Here is a 22,720-nt window from a genome sequence, read left to right on the forward strand (position 1 = left end):
AGTCCGTCCCTTTTAAAAATGAAAGGTAAAAAGCTTTGGTAATCTTTTTTACATAATAAACAGTATATTTATATAATATCGATATAGCACAGTTTCTAACGTACAGATAACGTAAAGTTAAATCCATACAAATTTTGATATTTTTATTGAAGTACTTTCGTTGCCCACCGATTTTCATAATTCGTATATACACAGATACATATTTAGACGTTAATAAATAATAAATAGTAATGTCGTATATGGGAACACTATATGGTAGATTTATATATAAAACTTTGTGACTATGATTAAGAGTTCCTTCTTATATACAGAAAACAATTTCGACAGTTCGACTATGTTCCGGCGACGTGTATTTACAAATTGATCGTAGAATATTACGAACGCGTAAAATTTAGCTGGTCGTTTCGTAGTTTCCAAAATGTTTGCTATTTAGAAAGTTACGTTCAAATTGCTCGCATATTTCGAAAGGACCACGCAAAAAATATTTTCTTTGGCTAATCACGGGTTCATATCATTTGGCACACACAATCACATCGACATTTCCTGTCGCGAATGCAATTGCTCTTGTAAATCGATCGATCGTTGAGCCTGTATTGTTTCATACAATTAATCGACTCTTTCGTTGAACGGCGTTGAAACATTCTTACGTTGAGCAAGGATGCTAACTTGTTCTACTTCTTCTAGCTTCTCGATAAAATTCTGTTTCTCGGAAATAATTTCTATCGCACTCTATAAAAAAGAAGACCAAGTTATCTGGATTTTTTACATCCTTTATCTAGACGCTTTGCATGTAATATGTTAATTTAATTTGATCCCTAAGTGAACATTCAACTTCTCTTTCGGTTTCCTTTTTAAGACTTCGGGCCCAATTTTACATAAACTTGCTTTAACTCTTTCTCTGCATCTGTTCCCAAAATATTATATTCGACTTTAATTTTCCAGGTAGAATTACGTTCGTGTCGTTGGACACGTCGCTTTTCCCTTGCACTACTTCCGTTTGGCTTTCCGTTATATTAGGTTGCTCCATAACGACGTGACTAGCCGGAGGTGAAGTCACTTTGTTCGGAATTTGCCTCAGGCCTTCTCGAAATTGTTTCGAAAGCGATCTGGCAGTCAGACTGTGCATCTGTCTTGGCGTTTCAACTATTTGGATCTCTGGTGTTGACGATCTCTCCTTATTCGCGTTGCTCGATTTAGTTATCTAAATAGAATAAATAAGAAACAGTCAAAATCATTTCTGATTACTTCATTGACTTCTATACGATCTCTTGTAACTGGTTGTGAAAAGTGTTTGCAATAATTTGTGATCGTATATCGTAACTAAAGTCTCCTTTAGATATATTTGTATAAATGAGGATGCACCGTAAATTTATATTTTTGTGAACATAATTAAAGAAATGGAACCTTGAAAAATTTGTCCCTCTAAATATCATGACATGTACCTACTATTATACTCTGTATACTTGATATATTTTTGCGTATTCTCGTCTCCTAATTTTGTATAAATCCATAATATCTTTAGTCTACATATATCATAAACAATGCATCGCTGAAAATGAAGCGCCTTATACTAAAATTAGATAATTAGAATACTATAAAAAGAAAGATCTGAAGCTTCATATCTTTAAAGCTATTCAACGTATATAATGTCTTACTTATATCAGAAATCTACATGCTACCAGCATCTTGCAAAATTACAGTCAAGGTCGACCAATTGGTATCTTTCTTTTATTAGACTTCTTTTTGTAACACTCTGCATATCGATCATTCAAGAATCCATTCTTACCTTCGAGATAGGTCCAGGAACGGGTTCGGTCTGTTTGCTAAACGCTTCAGCGAGCCTCCTGACCGATGGCATCGGCAGCACCTTATTATCAAATTCCTCTTCGCTCAGACTTTTCTTCTTGAAGTCACTCATCGATTGGTGACTCTGTTCCCTCTCAAAGGAATTATCCGTTTCATTTTCCGAATCGTCGACCGAAGAATCGTTACTCTTAATGTTACACTTCTCCAAACTATAATTATTCGCGATGTTTCTCACCGATCCTTTTTTAACCATTCCAAATTCGTTGTACGAATTCTGATTATAGCTTTCTACCTCCTCATCTTCTTGGCTATTCGGATTCGAATAGAATTTGGCGATGTTCGGCACCGATTTCGCTGACTTTAATCCAAAATCGTTGTAACTCTCGTTCTCATACTTGTTCAAGGTTTCCGTGCTCTGTGTCAAGTTGTTATCGCCAGAAGCACGGTTGCTTTCGATCACATCGCCACGGTCATTCTCATAATCGTTTCTCCGTGTTAAGTTCGATTTGTTCGACGTTCTGGTTAACCTTGGCTTGAATTCGTCATTACCTATGCTATTCAATTGAATCGTCGATTGTGTTCGTCGAATTCCATTATCGTAACCAAAAGACTTAAGATCCAATTTATTGACCACTCTAGGCGTGGAAGTTTTAGCCGTTTTATTAGAGAATTCATTTTCGAATCCATAAGCCTTCAAGTCGATCCTCTTGATCTTGCGTGGATTTTCATCGGAGTTGGACTTTTTCGTTTCTATAACGGCGTTCTCATAATTTTCCTGATTATTCAGTTTCGCGTTGATTTCATTCTTGCTATTTTTCCTCTCGTTTTCCAGAATTTCTTCCATTCGTTGGTCTTCCCACGACATCTGCGACTCGATTTTCGAGAACCTGTCTTTGTCTCTCTCCGCCTCGTCTGAAGAGTCATTTTGTCGAACAGGTTGTTGATATTTGCCCTCCACGTTGTTATTCTGCCATTTCGCCACCTTGGATTTCACGTCGTTGCTTCGATTCAGGATCGTCTCCGTTTCTCTGTATTGTATTTCCTCCTGAAACAGAAAATGGCTCAGTTGAATTAAACCATCCAATATCGGGCGCGCGTTTTAGTTCACAAAATGTTTCGATGTGGCTTTTGCAGCTGTTAGTAACGTTTTTACACCTAAAATTAGTTTAATGTAAGCTTCGCGTATGTACGTATATAGCCATGCATATTACACCCAATAAATCTTATCGAGAAAATTGGAAGTTGTTAGTTGTGATCAAACACCTTATAACGGAGAATGGCACCAAAGATTTTTACGTAGCATTCATTTTTCTTTTTTTTTTTCGGTTCAATGATTTCTGATAAAAGCTTCTGTCGATCATAGAGCATGCAGACCTTTATCGTTTGTTAGTCGACATGCATTGAATTGGAAATGCATGTAAACGGTACTTACCGATCGGAAAAGGCATTTTTCGCAGCGATCATGCATGTGCAATGTGCATAGAACGACTTCGTATTAACAGAATGTTCTCGGTCACATGTTTTATTATTTTTATTATTTTTAAGCCGCCTTTTTTACGATCTACGTGTACTATATACAAGAAAGAACGATTGTTTTGTATTATACAAGGCTGATACATTACTGCGTGCGATCTACAAGGAAGAGTCAGGAAAATTTTATTTACAGTTTGCTTACAGAGCATACTAATTTTTCTGTTATACCACAATTGAAACTAATAAAGATGGTATTTAAGTAGTCATAGAATCTTCGAATTTGCTACGCGAGGATTAATCGTAGGGACAAATACCTACACCGTTATAGTGTCATGCACACTTCAAGTAAAGTCACATGTCTCATTATTCGTTACGCTCATTAGAAACAATATATTTATAACAGTTACAATATACACTCCTTTGTACAATAAACTTCTTCTTTATAATCTATCGGTGAAAAATAGAATTCGCATCTTTGATACGTTTTGGACACTTTTCGAGGAACTTTTAGTTGACAATATGGCACTATATACGATAAAATAAAAAAAGGTATTTTTTAAAAAAAGAAGTATTAACTTCTATACGCGTGAAACAGTTTAAATTCCCCAACGGGAGCCAATTTAAGTAACTATTTTCACCATATCGTCAGATCGGTCAAACACCTCACACCAGTCTTTTTTTGGTTGTTCGATTCGGAACTTTTGCTCTTCTTTTTCTTCCCTTTGCTTCGAAGATCTTTTAAAGTTTCGAAAGTTTTTTCGACCATCTCCGGCACGATAGGTGGCTCCAACTTCAAACTTTCGCTATCGTCCGACAATCGTTTCTGCGATCGAACTCTTCTCAAACTATCGTTGAACACCTTCCTCCTGGACGTATTGAAAAAATAATTAGAATCGTTATCCGGATTCGGTCGTAATTTGATTTTCTTGGGCGTGTCCCTTAGACATTTTCGCATTATCACTTTGTCAGGCGATTGAACATCTTCGTCTTGCCAGGATTCGTCCGAGGACGATCTATACGACGAAAACACCGTCTTAATTCGTTTCTTGTAGAACTTGTTATTGCGCTTTCTCTTCGTATTTATATTAAGGTACTTCATCGTATCTCTCTCCTCGGGACTGTCACTTTCGTAATCGCTCTGTCTATCAGATTCCTGATCGATTTTTTCGTTCGACGCATTATTTATTCCATTCATGCGCTGTAAGGCAGAATCGCTTTGAGACGACCTCATTCCTTTGGTATTCTTACAATTCCTTATACACGATCTTAATATCATTTTTCTATACATGGGAATTCCTTTACCGTCGATCTTCTTGCCCTTCTTTATACCGCCAAACGTCTGAAACTTGAATTTACTGAAATCCGTGATATCGAAGGGCTCGTCGTCACGTGTCTCCATTTTCAAGTTATCCTCCGCGTCAGAATCTTCCACGCTTTTATCAAGAGAGTTCTTTATTCCTCCGAATGTGTGATACTTGTAGCCATTAAGGTTCCAGTACCTCCTTCCATTGAACGACAGAATCTGATCGTTTCTCGTATGATCCTGATTGCCATTGATCCATAGTCTCCAAAACTCCTCACTTTGCTTCTTATTATCCTCCATGGGGTTCATATCGACCGAGAACATTCCTGAGTCATCTGACTTCAGGATACTTTTCTCGGGTTCGTAGAGCGGATTATAAGCGACTTTTTGCGAAAAGTCACTCGACATAAGTTTTAAAATATCATTGTCAGTGCCAAGAGATTTAGCATCTTGCCCATCGATATCAAAATATTTAGTTTCCTTCTCTATGATCGCTTCGTACTTGTCAATATGTTCTTTATTCTTTGTCATATTTTTCGAATATCCTATACCGTTTGGAACATCGTTTCCCGTAGAGTTTTCGTTAGAGCCGTTGATTTTTTCGTGATCACGATCAGTTGGTTCTGTTGATACATCGAGTTCCAAACGTAGAAGAGGGTTGATGGCAAATTGCGGACTGGAGTACGGATCGCGATAGGTCCATCTAGAAAGGCTGCCACGCAGGGAAGCCTCCTCGAACTTTTCGAGCTGGAAACTCACCTGTTGATCCTGGTCCGCCATTCCGTTGGAACTTGATCGTTGAGACAACGAGCTGCTCGGTCTGCTCGAGGTCGACGCCGTCGATCTTCTCCCTTTCTCGTTACCCGACGCTCTTGAATCGTTGATGTAATAGTCCCTGCCGAACCTACGCATTCCAGGCATTTATATAATTAGCTAGTTCATTAACCATTTCTTGATGGGTTAAAAATTGTTAAATCCCGATAATTCTGTCAAGATTATTGATTTCATGCAGGAAGATCCCTCCTAAAGGATTCTTTTTTCTTTGAACTACGAGTATGTATTTGCGTGTTTTAGAAATTTTGTACATCGGATAAAGCTTCTTTGTGCGATGGATTGCCCGATATATGATCTCTATTTATCATAGATTTCTTTATTCGTATTTTATTTTGCGAAACAAAATATTTGTAGTTTCTGGAAATTTCACGTACAGAACAAAGCTTTGAATTCCTATTGCATTCATATGTTATGCTATTATATACGGCGTCTATCTATTACAGACAGTTATTATTGAAAGGTTAAGTTAGTTTCTAATTTTCGATGAAAGATGAAAATTTAGATATCTGTAGATCTTTTTCACATAATTTCGAATATCACCTTTTGATATCCGGTTCATGGGGCGCCAGCACGACATCCATATCCGCACCGTTGCTCTTTGGCAATTCGGTGTGAATTCTGAAGGAAAATATTACCCGTAGAATATTATTCTTATTAAATGCGCATATGAAGATAAGATTATTATAAATCGTACCCAGGAATGTCTGACGATCTTCTAGAGTACTGCCTCTCCAAAAGCCTCTTTTGGATGTTTTCCTGGCTATAGGGGTTGTTCTCGATAGGTGGTGCATTTTCCCACTTTTTGTGCTCGCGTTCAGCAATTGTACCTATTTTTTTTATTGCAAACAAGTAACATTTGAAACAACGTCTTTAATTATATCGACAGATACATTGACTCTGAATTTCTAAAAAATTACGACGAGGATTGAGATTGTAAAAAAAATAAAACTGTTAAAAATTGATCACCTGGTCTCGGAGGAGTACCTAGCCGACCCTCTTCCTCCGCATCCTTGTTCTGCAGGGACAGATGCGAAGCCGATTCGGCTTTGGCAAACGCCACAGCCTGTCGGCACTTACTGCACAGTGGAATATTGAAAGATTGTTATAGTATCATCGGTAAGAAGAAAGTTCTTTACGGCGCTCCGCAGACCGTTGAACGGTGACGTTACGAAACGAACCTAGTTTCGATACTTTCGACGCGAGACAATCGAGAAATCTCGAATTTTACTCTTTTATATTCCGTTAAAAATTTCTTTTTCGTTCATTTACAAGAAAAGATAATTTTGTCAAAAGTTATAATGTTCATTTTAAGCTCGATGAATATATTTTAAAGCCTCTCGAAGGCTATCATAAGTGAAAGTTCATAAGTGAAATTAATAAAGATAAACGAGCTGAGTTAAATGTTTTATCGTCATTCAATACTAGATGAAGAGTCGTAGTGGTTACAAATGATAATACTGGTATTGATATTACCTTTCGTCATCCTCTATCGAGGAATTCGTTAATGGCGAAGACTCGAATGATTCGGACTTCGTCAAGCTATCCAAATGTCTCTGAGTCGCGATATCGTAATGTTCGGTGTATTCGCTTTCCTGTTGAATATCTTCGGCTAATGTTCACGAACAAAAGTGAAATGAGTGGCAATCATAAGCTCATAAACTCTTACAACAGGTGACTACGTTGCTAAAATATTTACCATGAAAGTCGACTTTTTGCTGAGCAAACATCGTTTCCTCGTCTTCGAATGCTTCCACACTGTCGTCATTGACGGCCATCAGTTTTTTCTTCGCGCATTCCAAGGAATTCAGAACGATCTTCTCCTGCGAGATGTACGTTTTCTCGCTGTGAGGATTTCCCAGACTAATTTCCATGGAAATCCTCGTCGGCGTGGGTGTCGGTGTCTTTGGCACGTTTAGCTCGCTTTCATCGGGCAGGATAACCGTCAAAGGCTTCGAATTAACAGAATTCGATAGATTATCCGATTCACTTTTCTTCGCCGATCGATCTACTTTAATGAAATCGTCCCCGTTGATTAAATTTCTTATTTTATCCTCTTCGGATACCTCGTTCGTTTTCTGTCGCTCCATTCCTACCTTCTTCAAGCCGTTGCTAATTACATTTATTGATTCTGAAACAGGTTTCTCATCCTCAGTTTCGACTCTCTCCAATTTTCTTTTCACTTCCTTCTCCTTAATCTCTTTGGCTTTCACTTCTTCGTTTCCCTTTACACTTTGTTTATAATCTTCTTCTTTTTCCCTCTGTTTCTCTGCTTTCCTTTGGTCTTTCACGCGTCTACAGTCAGTCTTTTCCTCGTCAGATACGTATACGTATCCGCCATTGGAAAATGAATTCGTATCATCCACCTTCAACGAAAAGTCGTCTGACGAATTCAAATAGTCCAGACCATTCTCGAACTCCTTTTTCTTCGGAGATCGTGGCACGACACTGCTTATGGCTTCCATTAATTCTTTTTCTATCTCTTCGTCTGACTGTGCCGATGAACACTCGGACAAATCGGATGTGTCTTCCGCGTCTTTGTCACCGATTAAAGCCTTGAAATCGGCGCTAGGATTAGGCACCAACATGGCCACAGGGTCAGCCTGGCTTTGAACTCTCTTCTTTTGAAACAGCCAATTCTCTTCCCACGATTCGATCGGAGAAACTAAACCTATGTGCGTGGTCGTCGTATCTGGATCGTCTTGACTGTCCTCCGATTCTTGACAAGCTATGGTAATAAAAATTAGGTAATTAGAAAATAATAACAATGGGACTAATGTTGGATTTCAGGTTCCATCAAGCGTAGAATAAAATAATATAAAGAATAATTCTAGATACTGCTCGCTATAACATTTCTTTTCGCACAAGACCTCTCGTCTTCTACTTATTACCACGTTTTTTAACGATTGTTGTCTTCTTACGTTGCACCACACATTCTAGTCCACTCGTGCTTTCTCCGAACTGCTGCTCACTCGCTATCGGTTTAACGCGAACAATTCGCTTGTTCCTCAGTTACTCGTCTTTCACACGTATTTTCACTGCCGCCACAAATTTTAAATTACAATAAATTACAATAAATTGTAGTTCGATTTTAACATATAACACGATTTAAATAACCACTGGCAACGTCCTAATACAACTGATCGGAATATCCAACGACAAACTCAATTGTGTTATACCGCTTTTACACCATCAGCAGAAATATTACACACGCAAATGTCATTGTTATCTGTGTGTATCAAATTCCTAAAGGTGAACGACCATAAGAATAAAAATTTCAATAAAACATAAGCAATGGAATTGGATGAACGACACGTGGATAAGCAGCACTTACGATCGATAATGTCCATTCCAAGTTCAGGAAACGGAACTCGATGGGCGTTCTTGATGGGCAAGACGTCGTGTTCCCTATGATCCTCGTCGGACGCATAAGTTGTCGTCACTTCCTCAATTCTTTCCTCTATCTGAAACGATCAAACATACGTGTCATTAATAAATCGTAGGAAACGACCTTGATAAAGTCTGTTTATAGCTTTTCGTGTTTTGTTTATTTCATTTTTTTTTCTCTTATTGGTTGGGACCGGCGTGCGTATTTCAAAGTGGGACAACGGTTCCACTTCCGTTGCTTATCATTCGCGAGTAACACGCTTATCGACCGAGAATCACCCAAGAACCTACAAACCTAGTCGCGAAATTACACGAAACGGTTCATTTTTCCAATCGTAATTTTTCATATCATGTGCTAGATCTAAAATTCAGACATGTCCTCGTTACTTGGCTCTCATGGTTATTTATGCTGCTGTGATTGTTTTCAAATCGAGTTCGTTAATCTGTGGTTCAAAGTTTCGATATTTAAATTATTTATTTATTTATTTAAACTACGTTCGTTGGACAAGAGAAATAGATATAGGCTTCACATTAAACAATGCAAAAGTTACTACAAATATTGGTCGACTATGAATTTATAACATTTGGCTTGTTTAAAAAGGTGATTTAAAAAGTTTGATTTTGAGTTGGGCTATGCTGGCTTATTCAAATTACTGGAAAGTTTTCATATTGGCCATGTTACTCCAATGAGCTTTTCCTATTGTTTCGAAATCAAGATACTCAATACAAGTCGAAAGACTCAGTAGGGGTCGTATCTACATATTTCCTCGGAAGAGTTCTCGTTTCTTTCGCAAATTCTTCGACGTTCCGTCAAGGTCATAAGCGACGTTCGCCATAAAAGGATCGCTTACCGTGAGAGATAATGGCTCCGGTTGGTTTCTAACGCGTCTCGAGCAAGACGCACTGCAGTCACTGCTACAATCATCCTGAGACAGTGGTTCCAGGCTGCTACAGCCTTCTTCTACACCTTCGTCGAGACCTGCCTCATTTTCGCCTGAAATACGAAGAAGCATTCTCTTTTGAATTGCTTCCATCCTCTTTCCTACATTTTCTTTGCTTAATCATTTAACATTAGAACTGCCGACTCGTGTTGTACATCTAATATACCATATACATGGATGATTATAATTAATCATGCCACATCTCAATCTCAATAGTGACATACTCCATTATTATGTTTCTATATCATTAAATGTTAGCATTAATTTTATGAAAACCACATCTTCCTGTATACTAATTGCACAAAAAACAACCCGAAATCCATCGTTTGTGTTTAATTATTTCTTCTATTCTTATTTATTCTTTTCATACAAGATCAAAGGAACGTACTTAACGCACACTTAGCGGACACTGGTTTTCCTGGGAGAACGTTGCTATTGCCGTCCACCTGTTCCTTTTGGAATTTCTCGATGACCTAGAAAATCCAACGTTCGCTCATCGATTTATCCTCTCTCGCTCGATCCACGAGCGAATACCAGGAATTCCATGAACGGAGCCCAAACACCTCGAGGGAATGCCCCCGAGAGAGATCAGACTCCGAGAAATGAATATTTGTAACCTTGTTGAGTATCGCGGTGGCGAGTATATCCTCGTAACTGTCCTCCACGACGTTCCGTGCCTCTGGAACACTTCCGGACACACCGGAACCACCGAGGCCCGGCAACTTCCTCGCTTCTTCCACGGCACGCTCCACGATCTCGCGCAGCGCCGTGTGCGCCATCGTTGGCGAATCCGTGTTTGGTTTGTCTGCGAATTTTTGTAATATCGATTTTTGCGTTCTACGTTACAGTAGGGTTTATTTGTTAGCTGTTAAGTTTGTTGGTTGTGAATAAGTTTCCTGTGAAAGTGTTTGGGAACGTTTAAAGGATTTTATGGCAGACATTTCGTTTTCTTTCGGGTATTTAGATTCTTTGGGTCTTGATAGGTTTCTTGCGAAAGTTTTGGGCACATTTGGAAAATTTTATGGTAGATGTTGTATAGAGTTTCAATGTGACTTTGTAAGATTACGATAAGTTTATTTATGAAATATATGCACGCGTAATGTATTTATGACGTGTTTGGGGACATTTTGTGGTAGATGTTGCGTGGACTTTGTTGCAGTGTAAAATTGTAAGATCCTGGTGGATCCTTCGTTTCGATAGGTACTAAAGATTTTTGCGAATATTTGAAGAAATTTGTGATGGATGTAGCACTGTGTTTATTCTAGTTCAAGTAAAGGTATTTGTCTCTGTGTGAAATTGTGCTTCTCGCTAGCTTCTCGGCATTTTTTTAAACGCGTGAAGATTGCCGTGGTAAAGGCGTCCTACTTTAAATTGAAATATTCCCGTTCGTGAAATTTCCGAATCTTCCCATGTTTACTTACGGCGTGACAAAGTGTTGAACGATAAAAATACTCGCGTCAATATGAACTCTTCAAAACTATCGAAGAAGTCATTCAACTTAAAATTACCATTTCAATATCTGTCATCGTCAAAAGAATTCCTGACAGAAACAAATTCTTGAAAATCGCCTATTCATCCCTCCACGCTCATCAATCCATTCTTCTAATAAACCTTAATATCCACTACGTTCGTACGCGAATGTGGAAAAATGTAGCAAGACGTGCGAATATTAGAGAAAACTCTGATTATAAATTATCATAATTTATGAACATTAGAAATCTCTGAAAATCGATTTGAGGAGAAACCTTATCGAAAAGGAAATAGATGACGCGAAAGGGTTAACGAGCAAGGCAGGACAAGAAAAGCGGTACGATGGCGTACTTTCATCGACGCGGTAGCTACAGTATTGGTAATGGATCGAGCGATGAACGTCTCGTTTGGCCGCGTACGAACGACAAGCCAAGGTAATTTCACCGGTTCCCGGCCTTGTCAGCTATTCCTCATTCTTCTTTTGCCTGTCCGCGTGCGCGCGACCGAGAGAAATTCGACGGGGACGACCTGCTGAACTCTTTTCGCGGGAAACTTCGAGCTGTGACAGCGGGGACGCGTTCACTCAGAGGCACAGAGGATCCATACTGCATCTGTTCAACCGGTTAGATAGTTGCAATTGGTCGAGTTAATGTCTTGTTCGCTCTATTAACAGATACACGAAAGTATTTCAACACTCAGCACAGAAAACTTTTACGCACATAATTGCGTGTGTTCTATGAAACACGCAGTTTAAAATCTCATTAGCACTGACACAACTATGATCATTATATTGCTAATAAATTTAGATCCTTGGTTCGAAGATGTACATAGAAATTGGAAGATACTTATTGCAAACATACATTTGGTAAAGAATTAGTATAATAAATAGCCATTTCTGTGAATTATACTTGTACCAAATACCGTGTAATTTCTAATACATCTTCGGATTTCCTTGAAACTTGATCAATATCAGCATGGTAGTCGAGCCTCATAAAACTGCTAACGAAATTTCAAAATGTTTCACGTAACACCTTCAATACGTTAACAAAAGGTTCTTACAGGTATTCGAATACCTTCGTGAGCCTCTGTACAAGCTGAAGATAGAAGTTCGATCAAAGTTCTTCGAAACTATGAGGATTATGGGCGTTGAACAATCTTCCTTTAACTATTCACCTCTTTATACTTCGTTTAGCTTTATTTTACGTCTTCACACTTTCTAATTGTTTAGAGGACTGCTTCAAGTTCGTTTCAGTGATTCATTCACGCGATAATCTTGAAAGAAGCGTTTAATGGAGGATTAGTAATACGACAGGTTGTTCGTTGTTTCATGATTAATGCACGATTCTACTTGAGTTCCATTCGCGGTTTATTAACGGCGATTGAAGTCTAAATTTAGCGCTCAGGCTGATTTGCATCGGCCTGTACGAGCAGAAAGACTTTCCGCCAACTGTATTTCCCTGTATCAAACGCACAGATTCCGATGGTCGATGGGCTTTCTAACCCTGGTCTCTCGCTACAAGGTGAAGGTCGCCTACATTTATTTTCTGCCTACTTAACTATCACCGGTTCGTTCAACAATTTCCGCGGCTATTCATTAGCCTCACCATAGCGCGTGATCGCCTCTTAATTAATCGAATGCTACATTCTTCCCATTACTCGAGTATCATCCTGCAGTGAAATTCCATCGATAAATACACGTTCTTTCTCTGTTTTTCCTTTTTCCTCTCTTTATTTTATTTTTCTTGTTTCGTCGAACGAGTTATTCGAAAGCCACGCTGGATCGATTCTACAAATTAAAAGTAGACAGAAAAGACGATGTTGCAACTATTACAATTATACAGTTATCGTGACATCTTGCTGTAACGAATAAGCGTATGGATGCGAGTGTTTTGTTTCTTCACATATTAAGTATTAGCCGTGCGTTTACGTAACGCAATTAAGAAATTAATAAAAAGCTGAGTCGATCGGTTTGGCTTCTGAGAGGTTAAAGTGCAAACGTCATCGATGATGAAGACCATAAAAAGACCCGTCCCCCTGTCTATTACTTCTCCATCGATGATTTTTTCCTCCACGACCTTCGTAGCGCTTTTTCTTCACACTTTCAATCAATCCACTCGGTAATATTCATAAATTGACGCAAACGTAGTCCAGCCAGCGATAGAACTGCATATAAAAGAGCGCTGCCTTCGAAGGATGATCGTATCGATGATCGATTACGACCGTTCGCGTTTTTGCGAAACGCGCTGCCCATTATTCGTGGCGGTTCGCTTTGTTTTTCCGAACTTTCTAATGGGCGAGTCAGCGGGAGGGAATTTCGAAAGGGAACGAAATCGTTTCCACCCAGCTCGTAACGCTTCATTTCTGATTTGTGAAACGTCGAGCAAACGAAATCGCGCGACAATCGGCGAAATCGAGTCGCGATTCGAAAATGTGTACACCGCGAAACGCGTCTGACGCAACGAAATTATAGCGATTATCGACCTGGACGGGCGTAATCGCGGCGCAGAAAGGTTTCTCCCTGTGTCAAATTAACGTGCAACGCGATCGATCCAGGGAAATCGTGCCTCCTCCATGGTTGTTAATTTAATATTTCCCGAAACGACAATATTCGTGCTTTGAGCTTCGTGACTTTGTCTCTGGACTTTGCTATTGACGGATTTAGATTATGAATTTAATACCATAAGCATGGTTTAAGAATTCCTCACGAAAATAGAACGAAACACGCGCTGATTATGATTATTTCGTTTAAGAGAGATTATCAAGTTTTCTACTTTAAGCTTAACTGATAAGATTACGATATAATAGAGTTGCCTATTGGTTGTACGAGAATAGCAATCGAAAGGTTTCTGGCAATCTAATATTTAAATTGTACTTGTTGGAAGAAAAATTGAGATTTCATAATCAATAGCGAAAGAAAATACAGGTTTCATATTCAAAAGTACGGCAGTTACTACGAATATTAATTGTATATAATACTACGTATGTAATTGTATATAATAATACTACGAATAAAAAAATAATTTGGCTTGATTAATCTCGTATTGGTTTCTTTAAATTACTGAAAAGCTGGGCTATCTACTTGTTGCAGCAATCCTTTCAATTTTGATATTCGGCTTTCATCAGTAAATTACGGATATTCCTGCAAGTTGACGATTTTATGTGAACAACAAAACGAAGAGATAGAACCTGAATAAAGATTCGTTTCGCTTGCTTAAATATTATAAATTACGTAATGAATATGTTGCTTTGAATATCTTCTTGAATATCGAACATTATATACCTACTCTTGAATATTATAATATGTGCATAAAAATTGTTTATATCTTTATGATTTACGTCAATGCATAAACAAGCACATCTTTTTCATAACAGCGAGAAATCGGGGATTTGGAAGACTGGTTTCTTCGTTATTTTTCCATAATTACTTTCGAATTTAATATTGGAGATGCGAGAAAAATATTCTTTACTATTCCATTATGAAATATTTTCCGACAGACGCGAACCAAGCAAGTTGCGAAGGATTTTTTAAATCTAAATCACGCTCGACCTCGTGATCTGTAGGTCGTTGAATAAACCTGAATCGTTGGAGATAAAAATATCGAAAGGGAGGGTAAAGAGGTTCGACGAGCAAGAGAAAATTACTCGAAATGGAAGAATCATACGATTCCTCTGGTGATACTATTCGTGATAATCTTGCGACCTTATTGAAGTCGAAAGACGTGTTATCGTGGCGGCAGCTCTGTCAGTTGTTCCTTTGAATCGATCGCAATCGAATAATCGAATCGGTGACAATAACGCACCGATTGTCACCAGCGAGAAATTGTATGGAATTTTTTTTCGTAAACTATATTATCTATGTGACAACTATGTGAGTACGCAGAATGCAGGTAGAACATTTATTTACAGAGAAGATATTTATCTCGGAGGAATTTACGAAGAAAGAACTACAACGATGAGAGTAGAACGAGAAGTCAGGAATGTTAAATAAATTCTTTCTATAAATTTTCCACAAACTCTATTATTTACATGTACGGACATGACAGTGTAAATACACGTAATATAAATATAGAATTTCTGTGACGAGACGCGTATTTATTTAAAAGAAAGAATTACGACACTGAATGGAGAACGAATCATCAAGAAGGACACTAAATAAATTCTTTTACGTTATTTACGCTTACCAAGATGACAATACGGGCACACGCAACATAGATATAAAATCTATTTAAAAAGAGAAATTACAACAATGGGCTGCGCCGAGCCATCAAGAAGAACGAACGCCTGTTTCGAAATGTGTCGGAGGATGATTTTTCTCGGCTTCTCTTCATGTTTCCTTTACGAAACATCGTAAAATATTATTACAGAATGTCCTGCGAAATTGTCAAAGAGGAGAGGAGGCAGATCCTCTTCGTGACAGATTATTACGTGCAATCGAGGAACCGTGCCAGGGACACGCGAATAGTTGGTCGGTGACAATTTGCAATAACCGCGGCGAATCTGTGCCGATGATGCTGCTTTCACGAATGCAAACTGGATCGAAATTTTATAACCGCTCTACTTTGCATATCCTACGTTCTACAGATTGGAAAAGATTATATCAGTTGCATTCTATCGAAAGTTTCTCGACTTGTCCGTAACTCGATTCGTAATTACCGACAAATAGACTGTGAATGTATATGCATTTATGGGAAATCGAAAAGCGGTAAAATGCGTAGAATACATAACATGAAAAAATATATGAAACATCCATCTACATGATACTCGGTAGGCGAAACAAATGTTTGTTTTCAAGTTCTATCCTTTTAGTGGCCATAAAGATAGGAATTTGCATAAATATAAATTCAGGAACATGATTGGCAACTTTTTATGATGTTTAATAACTTTTCTTTCGAAACTATCATATATGTATAGAAATTGAAATCACACGTCTCACGTGAGTTCAACTTGTTATCGATAAATATCATTGGTATATCAAGTAAATGTTTGGTTTGAGAGAACTTAAGAATGGAGCGAAAAAAATCCCGAGGCATTTAATAACACTTTTCTATCGGTTAGAGAGTTGCGTATTGAAAGTGAAGAAGTAGATTTCACGTGAATTGAATCGCAACCTATTAACATACTCCCACTGCTTTCTTCTACTAATACCATCCTTTTACTAACTATTCAATTTCAAGTTAAGACAAAATTGGTAATATTTACCATTTCTTACGGTGAACAGCACGTAGATGAAATAGGCGACGATCAGGCCGCCGATCAGTGTCAGCATCTCCGCGGTGAGTTCCAGCAACATTTATCACGCGTTTCACATCGTATCTCTGACTGATAAGCTAGCAAACGATTTCCTCGCACTTTCGACGTAACGCTGTTTTATCATTACAGGTAGTACTCCGGTAACACTCGATATTCTGATTTCCACGTTTCATTCAATCTCTCTGACGTCCGATTTAAACGATCAATTTGTCCATTTGACAAATCACGATCTAGAAAAAAATTCCAAAATTCAACGAACTCTTGCAAACTTCTACTTATTTCACGCACTGTAAGTACCGACGTGTTCGACGTTCTTTCGGCGTTGCCTTCTTTCTGTAGCACGCAATTTCTACGTAATTATGCGAGACACCCAGGTACACAGAAGACAAGATCTCGACGATCATCCGAGAGAGAACGCTTCCGTCGCGTTAGTCGAATATATTTCCTGGCAACTATAACTTTCTCGTTTTCTCATGATCGACTAATACCGGAAGACCACACGAGCTCCGTGCATCGCTGTTTACAACCGTTGGTGATTTCTCATTATTGAGGAAAAAATTATGCGCTGAATTCGGCTCACGAAGAACTCTCCATAATTCCAGCGCGATACGCTTTATTTTACTATTTCCTCGTGATAATCGCACTTTCGATCCGTCGAATCGATTACACGCTGCTTAAGTCGTTAAAAATAGCAGGTCGTTTCCTTCTTTCTCTTCGATGACGATAAATAAATTCTTCTCTCGCAATAAGTAAAGGAGAGCGTCTTGGAAAATGATTTGATACCATCGACAATTCGTGATTACAGACAACTGTACAGCTGTATACACATTTAATACGCGAATTGAGACGACGTTGCATGCGTGCGTCTGAACACATGCACGGCGCGAATATGATCGAACGACAGATATAACGAGAACCTTTAAACCCTCATTTGAATAGTTGTCCGACGACGATCCTCTGAACTTTGAAGTTTCTCGGTGGAGATGGTAATCTGTTTACGTGTCTATCGTCAGCAGGTTATCTCTGCTATCGTTACAATTGTCGTCATCGATAATTACATCGACTCTTGTTTTCGTTACACTACAACATTTTCGTTGAAAAAAAAAATCAAAAGACAGATCAACGTACGTAACACAGGAAACTAACGACACCACGTACGTGGCTTTCCGAAGATATTCGAACGAATGTGAATACTCTTTATCGGTTTATTATCTGTATTATGCGGAACGTTTTGGAATTTTATTAGCCTTGTTACGAGATACGATTGTTCTGATTATAGTCAAGATCTGGTCAAGATTCTGATCAAGATCATATATGTTCATTATTCACTGTATACGATGCTGTATATTGTTTTTTTAAATATATTAAATAAATTTATATTAAAAATATTTTTATGAAAAAAATGTTAATATATCATGTCTGCAATAAATATCTTATAATTTCGATATACATTTTAAAATTCGTTTGAAGTTACATCATTTTGATGATGACAGTCGTGTCTCATTAAAATACTAATGAAATTTCAAAATATTTTATATAATACATAGGATATGTACATAATCATTTTCTAAGGTAAAGTGTTTAAGCTGCAGTATATTTATTTGGAAAACATTTATTCACCTGTTTTATCAAGAACAGAGAGAAAAAGGCGAAATTTATGTGCGTGTCGTGTTACGGTTAGTCGAATCGCACTAATCGCTGTTACCTTTTTGTAGCTGGTCGCGTGAAATACTGTCAGGGAGCATTTAATACTCGCAATCATCGTAATTACCACGGTGGCGATTGCCTAATGTCGTTTAGATATTTCTTTCTATCACCTTAATTTAGTTGCAGCTCCATGTGTTTCTTAATTTTAAGCGGATAAACTGGCAAAGACACAAGAAGGTATGGTAAGTTTTTTGAAAAATGAGAAGAAGATGATTATCGAAATCAAACATCCAGGATGCAAGCTGTGCAAAACTGCTCGTAATATTGTCTGAAAAATACTTCGAAGGCATTGCGGAGTGAGGATCGAACAGTTGACGCATGGCTTCGTTGTGTGTCTTATCGAAGCCAATTATCGTTTTTCCAACGCGTAGCGAACGCCGTCTATAGCAGGTAAAGATATTATTGCGAAGCAGTTAGTAGTCTAGCGCTCGATTCGAAACTCGTACAATTTCTAAGGCTTCTTCAGAATCCTCGAAAACCTTAAAAATCTATGTTTTCCCACTGAAATGCCAACTACCAAAGTGTGACGAACAGAGTAAATTGCATTATCGACTATTAATCAGTTCATTGAATTTCAAATACCTTAAAATACCATGGAGACGGTGTTAGCTTATCGGAAGTAGATCAAATTAAAAGGGAATGAGATAAGAGACCAGGAAGTTTATTCCTAAATATTTTTGCTCCGACATGGACTACTGCGTCCATCGAGACACATCCAAATCCTGGTTGAACAGAGATAAAAAGCCTGGTGTTTACATCACGAAGGAGGCTCCATTCACTCGCGAATGAGGTAATTAAAGGCCACCCGGAGAACGCGGCGAGATTAACGGAATTGATTCGTCGAATCGTGAGTCGCTTTTTCTCTCTTTGCATCTTCCGTCTTGCTATCTTATCTCTCAAGGGCGCAATTAACGAGCGCCTAGTTGGCCCAGGTAATTGCAATTATATACGCATCGTAATTAAAACAAACACTTCTTTACGCTCATTTTAACTGTCCTTCGCACTGGAAAATAATTTCCACCTTGACGATCGTCGACTTATCTTCTGTATACCTTTCGTTGGATCTACTATCTCTAATAATAGTAATCTAAAATTTATAAATATTCATATGCTTACGAGTATGTTATATTAAATGCAAAGATCACACGTCGTTGTTCGAAATTCACTTGGATCTCACTTTCACTTGCTGGCTGTTAGTGGCGGAATTTTCAAAGGGGTACGTTTGCTTGCTCGCCCGGTTGTCACGCGTTCATATCGTTTACGTGATATCGTAACATATTTTTAATTGAAACGGATGCTGGTTGATTAGAATACGACGCGGAAACACGAATCGGCCGATCGTCGAACCGGCGAATCGCGAGTCGCCGCTCTGTGTGTGTGTAATCGCAGGCCTGCGCTGCTCGCGACTGAGCCTTTGCCAAAGCGGCTTGATACGCGACCGACGTACCCCACATACGCCGCTCTGTACGGCTTCCTTTTAGTGGGGGATACTTTTGCGAGGGAACCTACATTTTCTAAAATCGACAGACGCCTTCTGAACGATCGTGCGACAACCAGCTAAGACGCATCGTCGCGTACGCGGATTTTTCATTTATTATTATTATTATTCATGCTTGTTTTTTTGAGATATTCGAGTATTTAATCTAGCATTTTATCATAGATAGACTTTACATTATCGGTGTTTGTTTTTAAGGTAAGTAGAAATCCATTTACGAGCATTTCCATTTGTCGAAACGTAATTTCAGGTGATGTCCGATTATCCGAGGTTTTACCGATTCAGTCTACATATCTGAACCTGAGTTCTTATCGCATAAAGGAAAGATCATAGATAGTGAGGAAATTTGTCGAACTTCTACCGCATGAACTCCAACTATATAAATTGTTTGTCCCTAGACAAGTTCACATACAGTAATAAGCAAAACTGAACACACGCTCTTTAAAACTCTTGTAACAACTATTTTAAAATTCGACCAAACGAATTGATTCTTTCTTTGAAAAGTTAGATAGATTAGTCGACTGGACTAAAATTGTTGTTGCAATTTTTAAAACATTATTCTATCTTAACGGCTGTGTGTTCAGTTTTGCATATTATCGTAAATAGAGTTCTATCGTATTGAAGTATTTAATGCACGTGTATGAGCTTCTCAGAAACTTGTATCCCATGTGGACAGACTTTGTATTATAGATGTTTCCGTCTTTTATGCAGTGTTTTATGCAGTAGGTAATTATGCCTTTTTTCTACAGTTGTATCGGTACAAAGACACTCGACGATATCGAGCATTAATCTTCTCATTCGCAGACGCGTATTGGGTCAGTATCGATCAGTGGTAATTGAAATTCTACTTATAAACGATAATAGAATGAAATGTTGTTATTAGAGGCGCAAAATTCTCGGCTACATGCGAGGAGACTGATCTGAATCTGCGAAACTGATAAAACTCCTCTTGTCGAATTTATTGCATGTAAGAACGGCGAATAAAGATTCGAGAGAAACTTATGGAACAATGCGATCTGTGCTTTATTCAGTCGTGTAAACTGTGATAAATATATGTAGGAATAAACCGCATCATTGTATGTAAACGTCGACGAAATGGCGCGTAATAAATATTGATGGCTGAGATTTACAGTTGCATTTATCTGCATACATACAACTTAGAAACAGTAATATTTACCGCGTGAAAGTTTACAGTTTAATATTGCGGTAGAAAATTGTATTTATCAATTTGTAAACATTAGTTTTAAATTTATTAATACTTTATCGCGTCACTTTCAAATTTTATTGTACGGAGTATACATCAAAGATTGTATAGATTGCACGATTGATATAAATCGATTGTTTTCGGACATTTCATTCAAGTAAATCACCATGCGTTATCTTCGATGCTCGATAGGATTTAAAACAATCGCGCTCTGATTTCGTCGAAAAACCAATGCCGTCCCGAACGAATTTTCCTTGAAAATAAATTATAAGTAAAACGAATGTGATTACACCTGATGACGTTCAACTTGTGTTTAATCATCGACTGTTCCAAGCAGGAGAATAAAAAGAGTGATTTTTTCCGGAATAACGATAAGACAAACTTTTCTTTCGGATACTGACTCATTTTTCTTACGCAATCAGTAAACGAGCTACGTCGTTTAAGATTATTGTCCTGAAATCATTATATTCACCATTGTTCCGTACTTCAGATCGTCCTTCGATTGAAGAACCGCGAATGAATCATTCGCTAGAAAATAACTTGCACAAAAGTCAAGAGGATCCAGTAATTATCGTCAAATATGTAACAATTGATGAAAGATAAGAAATTTCTAAGATGGGAATACACAATCAACGATGAACTAAATACATAAATTTTAAATTCATAATTTTTGTTGATAAATTTTTATCACCAAAGTGCTTAAAGGAACGGTGACCTTAAATTACCATATAAGTAGACTTTGAAACATAGTGTGAGACACATTGACGAATGATAGTTGAAGAAATAAAGTGACGGAGAGAAAATATCAGCTGAATATAAATCTACGTTCGTTTTTGTTTATCTTTTATTCATCTACTTTTGATTTAAGAAACCTACGAATACATTTAAATAAATAACCAAATATCATTTGAGAAACATACTGTCCCAGTTAAAAAACGTTTTTCCTGAATTATTCGGTAGCCTGTCATCGAATGTCGACGTAAAGCTTATGCAAACGAGTACAAATGTCGCCTATATGACTTTTACATGCGCCTTTGGCGCGACGATCGCTTTTCCATGCAAATTATCTATCCTCCATACGCGCTCTTTTGTTGCTTTTGTACATCTGACAATGTATTCAAGCGGTTTCTTTCTTATACACGTTACACATGGATCATTGTGAATGCGAGTGAAGAAACACAAAATTTCGTCGTAGAATACGCGTCGTTACTTTTTCAACGTCAAGCTATCCTAATATGGTACCAATTTACAGTAAAGTTTAAAGATCATGAATTTTTAACCATGCCTTTTTTCTTACAAGCGAGTCGCGCCTCTTCTTAGGAGCTTTATTCTTCTCGCCTGATTTCTCGAGTTACAAGTCATCCCACTCGACCAGAACCTTTCTGGCAGAGGATCAGGTTCGAATTTATCCCGATGAAACTGCGATTTCGACGCTACGAAAATCGATAGACAGTGTGGGAACACGTCGTCCTCGTTTCCCGCTTTTATCTTTTTGCTCTGCTTTCAGTTTCAATTAAAAGAGCTCGGCGCATTTTTCACAACAGCAAGATAAATACAGAGAACGATAAGATTTGTATTTATCTAGAAAATCTTTTTGTGTGTTTCCAAGCTTCTGAAATTTGAAATCATATCCCCAATTTCATCTATACTGGATTTCCTGTTAATTTTTTTATTAATTTTGGAACAGTTAGTTTCTCAATGTAAAAAGTACGAAAAAGGTGTTGGGCTAACTTTTTTTCTTTAAATTCGTCGTTTCTACGAATCGTTCACAACAATGAATCCAAGCTGTTGATCGATAATGGACATACAGGAGTGAGAAATCGTGTAGATGTCGATCTATTGATTGCGGAAAG

At 38.0% G+C, this 22,720-nt stretch overlaps 1 protein-coding gene and 1 long non-coding RNA gene across 12 annotated transcripts in view; both read right to left on the reverse strand.

Moving 5' to 3' along the window:
• Positions 1-122: 122 nt before the first annotated feature.
• The window catches only part of LOC117159345 (uncharacterized), a 57,127-nt gene continuing 34,529 nt past the window's right edge, over positions 123-22,720 (reverse strand). For 4 of the 11 annotated variants that reach the window (XM_076624263.1, XM_076624267.1, XM_076624264.1 and 1 more), the window contains 10 exons: positions 10,359-10,546; positions 10,130-10,214; positions 9,652-9,794; positions 8,748-8,877; positions 7,113-8,141; positions 6,890-7,025; positions 6,383-6,492; positions 6,111-6,243; positions 5,957-6,034; positions 3,643-5,486 (listed from right to left, as the gene is read on the reverse strand). In XM_076624263.1, the coding sequence (XP_076480378.1) occupies positions 3,914-5,486; positions 5,957-6,034; positions 6,111-6,243; positions 6,383-6,492; positions 6,890-7,025; positions 7,113-8,141; positions 8,748-8,877; positions 9,652-9,794; positions 10,130-10,214; positions 10,359-10,546 (3,605 nt within the window). In that variant the 3' untranslated portion in view covers positions 3,643-3,913. Of the gene's footprint in view, positions 1,202-1,786; positions 2,852-3,642; positions 5,487-5,956; positions 6,035-6,110; positions 6,244-6,382; positions 6,493-6,889; positions 7,026-7,112; positions 8,142-8,747; positions 8,878-9,651; positions 9,795-10,129; positions 10,215-10,358; positions 10,547-16,410; positions 17,626-19,284; positions 19,553-22,720 lie in introns of those variants that run through there. The other 7 variants (XM_076624265.1, XM_076624271.1, XM_076624272.1 and 4 more) reach the window with 7 other exon arrangements.
• On the reverse strand, positions 11,563-16,404 carry LOC143303585 (uncharacterized). Its single transcript, XR_013060066.1, has 2 exons — positions 12,271-16,404; positions 11,563-11,874 (listed from the first exon to the last, which is right to left on the reverse strand). It is a non-coding gene; the product is annotated as an uncharacterized LOC143303585 (long non-coding RNA).

The sequence above is a fragment of the Bombus vancouverensis genome, chromosome 14 (genome assembly GCF_051014615.1).
Source record: "Bombus vancouverensis nearcticus chromosome 14, iyBomVanc1_principal, whole genome shotgun sequence".
NCBI lineage: Eukaryota > Metazoa > Arthropoda > Insecta > Hymenoptera > Apidae > Bombus > Bombus vancouverensis.